Here is a 7,876-nt window from a genome sequence, read left to right as displayed (position 1 = left end):
CAGATAGCTCTAGGTACCCAAAGCAAAACCTGATTTGGAGATGCAGTGTCTCCTTGAGGATGACCACGATACTGGCAGCATACCGGTCTTGTGGGGGCAAAGGTACCAGTGAGCTTGATGATGGACCGTTCTCCATCCTGCAGCCTGCTGCTCCAGCATCCGCCATGGCTCAATATCCTGCAGCCTGCTGCTCCAGCATCCGCCATGGCTCAATATCCTGCAGCCTAGGTTATATATATGTTCTATTGTAGTCTCCCATCATTCAATGTGCACTTTTATGTATCGAACACGAACGAACGTGAGCTCTGAGGCTCTGTGGGCGCCATTCTGTTGCGGGGAGATCTCGGATCGGGGCGGATTTCGCATTGCACAAAATCATGATTTCGGTCGTACGAATCTCAGATGAAAACCAAGCCTCAAAGATCACGATAGTCCGGATCCCAAAATTTGCCAGATCTTGAGCTCCACAGTCTCATCCGTGCAGCTGTGTATGAGCTAGAAGATTTTTACCTGAGATAAGTCAGAAACGTCCTAGAAATGTACTATAAATTTGCCGTAAATGGTAATTTTAGAACCATTAAAAGTTTTCCTTGCCCGGACCTTTCCTCATTGCAAACATGAGGTAGGAATGATTTCTACATATGTTCTTTCAGATGTCCTGAATAGCGCCACAAAGTCTCCTGAAACATGAACTCTTTGCTGTACTGAAATGTAGCCATATTGAGTCATTTCAGGTTCATTTCAGGCTACACAAAATTTATCATTTTCCTGCACCGCAAATGGCTACGAAAGTGGTAGCAAATCTATCATTTTGGGACACCAGAAAGCCCCGGTTAAGTCTTCGAAAATGAAACAGTTTTGATGGCTTGACCAGGACATTTCAGGTGATCTGAAACCAGCTCATGCCCGTAGTGTTGGGGAGGATGGCAAAGCCAGGGCGCCTACAGCAACTCTAACCTGCTGTCGTCCCATCCCGCCGTCAGCTATATTTCATTCCTGAATTGCGCAGCACGTACGTTCGCTCTCCCTTACTACAGACTACTCCGCAACGAAGCTGCTGCAGAACATGCATGACGGTCGATGGCGAACAACGCACAGTGTATGCGACCGAGCAGTGGACCGGTCCAGGCGGAGAATCGTTGGGGAGGAATCGGGGCAGCAGGATCGGCTACGCGCGTTTATCTTATCTCTCTCCGCCAAATTCGTTTTCGATTCCCGGTCCCGGTACCGCAACAGACGACGACGAAGACGACTGTATCGACTTGCGCTCGAAAAATTCAAAGCTTTGCACGCATACCCGAGCTGTTCATGCCACCAGGTCGTGTGATATCGCAGTCAAATGCACCTATCCAGCTGCTCGAACTCCTCAGCATCTCCGAGTCGGGTGGAACGACGATGAAATACCAATACGGGTCTTCACGGATCGCAGGCTCTTCCTGACGTATGTCGTCTGAAAGTTCGTGCGTGATGTTGTGGTTTCATGTTTTTCTGGCTGTGCATCGCTGACCGAGTCTCGGACACAGCTGCACGGATGAGACTGAGGTGACAGTATCTGAGAGATATTGAAAATCACGCGGGCGTGATTTCGGTCATTCGGGAATCTGATCATTGAGCATTGGTTTTTGTCTGACCATGTCACACAAGTCTCAAGATACTCCGCATTCGAGAATCTGCCAATATTCTCTGCACCAATGAATCAGGAGTCTGTGTGCTAAGAATTCTGCGCCTAAGACTTGTGCAAACGAGTCTCTGTGCTCGCAGCACTGACTGCCGTCGTGAGATGACATGAAGCGTCGACAGCCTGAGCATGAGCCCGATGAGACCAGTGTGGCACTCACAGAAGATGGTTTTATTGAGCCACAATATAAGTACTACGAGATTCTAGCCTGCACACGGTCACCCAGACCTCACTAACGAGACCCCAGTCTTCAGAAGCGGTCGTCGGTATGGCTTCGACTGCACTGTCTGCGGAGAACTAGGCATGTCACTTCGGGAAGCTCTTCACCACGAAGCAAGCGCACGTCACACAAGACAAGTACGCGGGCTCAACGGCCGTGTTGAAAGTGATCTATTTGAACCTGTGCCCGCCCATGTCCCAGATGTGTCGAACGCGTCTCCGAGTCTGAACCGCGCCGATTCGCCCTTGCCGCCTTCATCTCCACCTGAGAGCTATTGACCCACCAATCACCTTCCAGCTCTATCTCTACACAGCACCTTTGGCACAGAGTTCACCTTATCAAGATCACCAGACGTACCATGCCAACCGCTTCGGCCGCATACACCAGTCGCTCTCGGAGACTTTGAGCTGCCCGGGGCTAATCAGACTGCGGCTTTCGACCAACTCCTAGAAGTGAACCCATTAGGCTCTGTCCATGGACCGCAGCTACCTAGTGACCCGCCCGACCAGATATTTGACAACTGGGCCGGCCGACTCGGGGCCTCGGGCAGTCAAGCCCACTTCATTCTCCTATGAGATCCCTACCGGCGCAAGCAGAAATGCGCCTTGCAGACCCAACACTCTCGGATAACCCGACGCCGAAGCAGACTCTGATTCGGAGACATGGGGTGAGCCGGCATTTAGCGATCTATTTCACGACGCCTCTCCGGATGATCTTCTCGGTGAGCTCGTGTTTCCGCCACCAAATCTTCTCCTAGCACTGATAACCTCTGACCAAATTCTAGCTGGAGAGCTCTAGGTGGTGGTTTCCTTGAGGACGACGGCGATAGCGTTCCGGCCCTGTCTATGAGGACCGAAGGTACCAGCGAGCTTGACGATGAGCTTTTCTCCGCCTCGTAGCCTGTTACTCCGGCATCTATTGCAGCTTACTACCCCAGTTGAGATCATACATATGTTCTAATGTAGTCTCCTGCCGTTGAGTGTGGACTTCTAAGTACGGAATGCAACTCGAACGGACGTGTGCTCTGCACTGGGTGGTAAGCGCGCTTTTTTCCGGCGTAAAATTGGCCAAAAACTGATTGAACAAGGCCCCAACTTTCTCCGGTTTTCACTTGAAAAGAACCGAAGGCAAAACTCAGTTTTCCGCCAGTTTTACTGTGTTTTAGACCATTTTGGCTGGTTTTGCACCAGTTTCTCCTCAGTTTGCATCGGCGTGGAATCGAGGAATAACGGGGCCTTGTTTAGCTGCTTTTCCCTGAGTTTTCTCAAGAAAAAAACTGCGCTTACCACCCTGTGCTGAGGCCTGAGGCTCGGTGGGCGCCAAACTGTGGTGTGGAGATCTCGGATCGGGTGTATTTCGCATTGGACAGAATCATGATTTCGGTCGGACGAATCTCAGACAAAAACCAACGCTCAAAGATCACGATACCCCGAATCACAAAATCCGCCAGATCTTGAGCCCCACAGTCTCATCCGTGCAGCTGTGGACAACCCCACAGCATGAACAGGCCCAGAGCTTCCGGCTTACGCAGTAACTATCGTAACATTGGGGAGACTCTCAGAAAGGGTCTCGCCAGCCGCAGCACTGTCAAGCATGACATGATTATTAGAGCCTGGCCCGCTTGTTTGTGATCGCGCCAGGGCCAGAACTGGCTGACAAGTTGTCAGCCTCGCCGTATGAAACGATGGTCGGATGCCTCTCGTACCTCCAGGAGTACCTTCCCTCTGGTCCCATTGCAGGACTACGCATTTCGACATGCTCTCTGTGCCATCGGCAATCCACCTGCAGTCCTCTATCGCGGCGCCAACGGCAATGTCTAAACGCGACGACGCGAGTCTGAGCGCGGGACAAGGCCTCCATTCGCATACGGACCCCCTCGACGGCTCGCTTGGCCCGTTCCTGGCCACTTGCGCCCTCATCTTCGTCGTTGTCCTCGCCGTCGCTTCCGTCTTCTGGGGCGTCCACCGCAGGACACGCCTGCGCATCCTGCCCCAGCAGACGTCTGACGTCCCCACCGCAGAGTCGCGTCTCTCGCTGCTCTCCGTCGACCCGGGCATGACGCTCCCACCGAACCGGCTCCGCATCCGCTCGCCAATCCAGCGCCTGCGTCTCCTGCGCGACTCTAGCAGCACCATCCCGCTGTGGCACAGCCCGCCGAAGACGGCGACACCTGGATTCGCCGTGCCCGACATCGTGCTCTCACGTCCCTCCCCGATGCCGCACTCGCCAGTCAGCCCTAGTCTTACTACGTTCGCTCCTCCGAGTACGATATCTGTCGACAGTCTGCGGGTGCCTGCGGCCAGATGTACCGCTGCGAAGCATTCGCCCAAGCCTACGCCTCCAGTCTCACTCGTCCCGCCGTCTGATGCCACCAGTCAGCCTCAGCCCCAGCCACAATTTCCTCTTCGTCCTAGGACTCAGCCACTTGCTGCGCACCAACCGCTCAAGCAGATCAAAGCTGGCAGTCCTGCAAAGAAGGCGTCGCCTGCGAAGAGTCCCAAGAGGGTGCGGAAGGCCGGGATCCTCGGAAAGGAGAACCAGCGTCCACAGGCGCAGACGAAGGCAAATCACACGCGGAAGATCTTTGGCTCAAGGTGAGCGTTCTAAAACTGGCTGCATTTATGCATGTAAAAGTTCTGACGAATGCACAAAGGGATGATACTTGGTCGCAGATTCTGTAGTTTGCATCTCGTCGGTGTCACTTGCTTCATGGCTTCTCTTGCTCGGCTTTCTCGAAGGGAAGGCTCTTTCGTCATTCTTGTTTCTCTGATCGAACTTGTGCTACGAAATGTGTCTTCAGTATTGCAATCCATGTCATGTTATGCCAGCACTGCTGACTGTGGGAGAAGGCAGCATGCACGAGTATTCTACTACTCCTCGCAAAAATGACCATACATATCTCAGTATCCACAAGAAACGGACAATTGAACGCCCACTCTCGGACTCAGAGATGTCAGTTGCTATTCGACTTGGAACAAGCAGCCGCTCTTATATGAGCGCATCTGAGTGCACGAATACACTGCTGTTATTATTAGCACTTTGGATAGTACAAGCAAATATATCCTGTCGTTATCATTGCGCTTTATCACTGCTCCTGCACAGAAAGCGCCTTCGCAAGCTCCTTCACCCTGCGCTCCCAGCCCGCGACCTCCGCAAGCCTCTCTTCGAGCGCCACAATCTCCCGATCGATGCCCATGCGCTCCTCGGCGGTGCCGACGCGGGCGAGTGTCCACGAGCCCTGTGAGTCACCGTTGATGGTGAGAAGCTGCATGTGGTACTTCATCAGCGAGGGTCTGCAAGAGACGGTTAGCCTTCGTTATATAAATAGGAAGGTAATGCTGACCGAAGGGAGATGGTGATGAGAGTAATGCCTAGCGACTTGGCGTGCTCGTACATCCGGCCTTCGACGTCGCTCGACACGGCACTTGTACATTCTACGGACAAGCGTCAGCATTCTCGATAGTGATTAACGTGTTCGGGAGGCTCACCATCAAGTACAGCAAATTTTGGCCCGTGGTAGAAGACACGAGCCATCCCCATCTATCCCAGAGTCAGGATCGTGCGACCATGAGATGGCGTAAGATCACTTACCCGCTGCTTCTCTCCACCACTCAAGACGTCCCGCCACTCCTTGCGGGTGCTCCAGCCGCCTTCGCGACCAGGGAGGTACGCAAGGTTGACAGCCGCAAGGATCTCCATGAGCTCTTCGTGTGTCCGCCCAGATTCGAGAAACTCGGGGTAGGAGTCAGGATAGATGATCCTGACGCGTAGTCAATCAATCCGACGTATAGCCTGAAGACAAAAGACACTTACTGGTCGAGCAACGTGCCTGCGACCATGTAGGACCGCTGCGGGACGACGAGCACGCCCTTCTTCCCCGAAGGCCGCCTGACCTCACCTCCACCCTGGGCAGTCCACAGCCCCGCGATAACTCTCGCGACAGCAGTCTTTCCGACGCCGTTGCTCCCCGTGATCATCAGATGCTCGCCCGCGCGTAGCGACAGCGACAGCTTGCGGACGAGGACAAGTGGGACGCCCGTCACAGAGTTCGCTGGGACGCTGACGTCGACTTCTGATAGTGCAACGACGTCGCCCTCGTCTGCGGGAGTCGGCAGGGGCTTGAGGGAGTGCAAGGTCGAGAGAAGGGTGTACAGGCGCGTGGTGAGGCCCGCAAGCTCGAGCAGGTCCTTATATGCGTACATGAGGCGACCACCTGCGTCGGCCAACGAAAGCAATAGTCGCCGTGAAGAGATGTACGCTATGATGACAGATGAGCATAGCAGCCGATCAGAGACAAAGGTAATAACGCACTCTCTGTGCGGTTGGCAACTTGGTCGTCAATGCTGCGTTCGCCTGATGCGCTGCCGGTCTGTATAGCGACGTTTCTTCGTCTTGTTAGCAAGACAGGGACTGCTATCAGGGCGTATCCAGCAGCACTCCAAAGGTACTTGATCACGTAGTCCTCCGTCCACTCGTAAGCTATGCGGATCTGACGTTACATACGACATATCAATAATTGATATTTGAATGAGAAAACAGTGATACGGACCTTGTAGATAGAATTGATATGCTTGACGAGACGTCGATACGCACGCCAGAGAATTTCTCGTTCTCTGGGCCCACCATTGTAGAACCTACAGAACGTCTCATGTGATGTCCGCATTGGAAATTGTTGCAACGACTTACGCGACCTCCTCGCTCTCACGTCCAACTCTGCCCATCCCGGCACGATACTCTCCCTCCAGTCTTGCTTCTACCGCAGCCAATCGGCCAAATGCTGGTGTAACCGCGCGGAGAATCTTGACGGTGGCGTAGTAGTTGAGGAAGAGCAGCAGCGTACCACGCACGCCTAACGTGCGCGACAGCTGTGAAGTGAAGAAGAACAGGTCAAGTGATGGCTTCAAGACGTTTCCGCTGGTTGGGTGTCAGTAGGATGCAGTATACGTATCGAGGTTGGCTCACTAGACTTGAGAGAACGCGTCACAAAACGCGGATATGTCGGACGTTATGTATTGGTCTACTCCATCAAGACCTCCTTCTTGTCCAACTCGGTAGTAACGGAGGTCGGGCGCGGAAGATAAGTACAGGTCATGGGTGTAACGTGTCAGTTTCGTGCGTAGGCGGAGGGACAGCTTTGCTTGGAGGTGATGAATCTGACGAGATCTCAGTTCCGACCAAGCTCCCCAGAAATGTACGACTCACCATGGTGTTTGTATACGTGCTCGGAACAGCGAGGATAAACCACAACCCAAGGCCCTTCAGGAAGCTCGTCCCATCCGCACTGACAATATCGCGCACCAGTCTTCCGTCGAGCTTTGCCACACCGACACTAAGTACTGTCCGCAAGACAAGGAAGGACGAGTGCATAAAGAGGATAAGAGACTCTTTTGAGTGCCATGAACGGAAAGCGATGCGGATAATGGCACGCAGTTGGCGTAGGAATGTCTTGTCCAAATTCGGCTTGTGAGTCGGGGGCGCGAGTGGAAAGCGCCGTGCATCTGCCTTCAATACTTCTGATGGCGTAGGGATTATCGGAACCTTGGTGTATAGATTAGAGATATGTGGCGGTGTCAGTGTGTGGATGGCGCACCTTGGATATCTGATGGCGATGTGGCACCAGCAAGACCTTGCTCCCGTCCGGCGCCCTCTCGTACACCTGCTGTAGCGCCCTCTCGAGTTCCTCCTGAGTCGCAATAGCTCTTGCATGCGTCCGCCCCAATATACTTGCTAGAGCCTCCTGTGGTAGTTGGAGCAGTCGACCTCTGAGGACGAGAAGTGCAAGAGTTGCGAGAACGATCGCGCTGCGCTGCGCGCGGGGTAGTCGCGACAGATTGTCCAGTGTCGCCCGCAGAGACATGACGGGATTAGCTTATATATCCAAGAACTATGCAGACGCGCTTAGGGGGCGGTGTGCATGACAGCCGGGGAGAATGTGTCAGAGAGAGAAGGGCGGAAGCGAGAACCGAACGCTTGCTCAT

The 7,876-nt window shown here is 53.7% G+C and overlaps 2 protein-coding genes across 2 annotated transcripts; one reads left to right on the top strand and one right to left on the bottom strand.

Moving 5' to 3' along the window:
- Nucleotides 1-3,641: 3,641 nt before the first annotated feature.
- On the top strand, nucleotides 3,642-4,729 carry PHACADRAFT_208148 (uncharacterized protein). The gene is made up of 2 exons (XM_007394747.1): nucleotides 3,642-4,492; nucleotides 4,552-4,729. Exons 1-2 carry the CDS (start codon nucleotides 3,654-3,656, stop codon nucleotides 4,577-4,579), a joined length of 867 nt encoding a protein of 288 aa, XP_007394809.1. The 5' UTR covers nucleotides 3,642-3,653; the 3' UTR covers nucleotides 4,580-4,729.
- A 169-nt stretch (nucleotides 4,730-4,898) lies between these two features.
- On the bottom strand, nucleotides 4,899-7,564 carry PHACADRAFT_254415 (uncharacterized protein). The gene is made up of 11 exons (XM_007394746.1): nucleotides 7,489-7,564; nucleotides 7,101-7,436; nucleotides 6,861-7,051; nucleotides 6,585-6,812; nucleotides 6,448-6,532; nucleotides 6,210-6,387; nucleotides 5,712-6,156; nucleotides 5,490-5,658; nucleotides 5,387-5,438; nucleotides 5,242-5,332; nucleotides 4,899-5,191 (listed from the first exon to the last, which is right to left on the bottom strand). The coding sequence occupies exons 2-11, from the start codon at nucleotides 7,263-7,265 to the stop codon at nucleotides 4,984-4,986; spliced, it is 1,812 nt and encodes a 603-aa protein (XP_007394808.1). The 5' UTR covers nucleotides 7,266-7,436; nucleotides 7,489-7,564; the 3' UTR covers nucleotides 4,899-4,983.
- Nucleotides 7,565-7,876: the final 312 nt, after the last annotated feature.

This window comes from Phanerochaete carnosa, assembly GCF_000300595.1.
Source record: "Phanerochaete carnosa HHB-10118-sp unplaced genomic scaffold PHACAscaffold_4, whole genome shotgun sequence".
Lineage (NCBI taxonomy): Eukaryota > Fungi > Basidiomycota > Agaricomycetes > Polyporales > Phanerochaetaceae > Phanerochaete > Phanerochaete carnosa.
This window is presented reverse-complemented; position numbering and strand designations above follow the sequence as displayed.

What these genes read in the sequence shown, in the direction of transcription:
- PHACADRAFT_208148 (XM_007394747.1), top strand. Translation starts at nt 3,654, where the DNA reads ATGCTCTCTGTGCCATCGGCAATCCACCTGCAGTCCTCTATCGCGGCG. An exon ending in CGGAAGATCTTTGGCTCAAG is followed by an intron (nt 4,493 to 4,551) that starts GTGAGCGTTCTA and finishes GAATGCACAAAG; the next exon opens with GGATGATACTTGGTCGCAGA.
- PHACADRAFT_254415 (XM_007394746.1), bottom strand. Translation starts at nt 7,265, where the DNA reads ATGCACTCGTCCTTCCTTGTCTTGCGGACAGTACTTAGTGTCGGTGTG. An exon ending in CGTGAGAGCGAGGAGGTCGC is followed by an intron (nt 6,533 to 6,584) that starts GTAAGTCGTTGC and finishes GACGTTCTGTAG; the next exon opens with GTTCTACAATGGTGGGCCCA. An exon ending in GTGGTGGAGAGAAGCAGCGG is followed by an intron (nt 5,439 to 5,489) that starts GTAAGTGATCTT and finishes ACTCTGGGATAG; the next exon opens with ATGGGGATGGCTCGTGTCTT.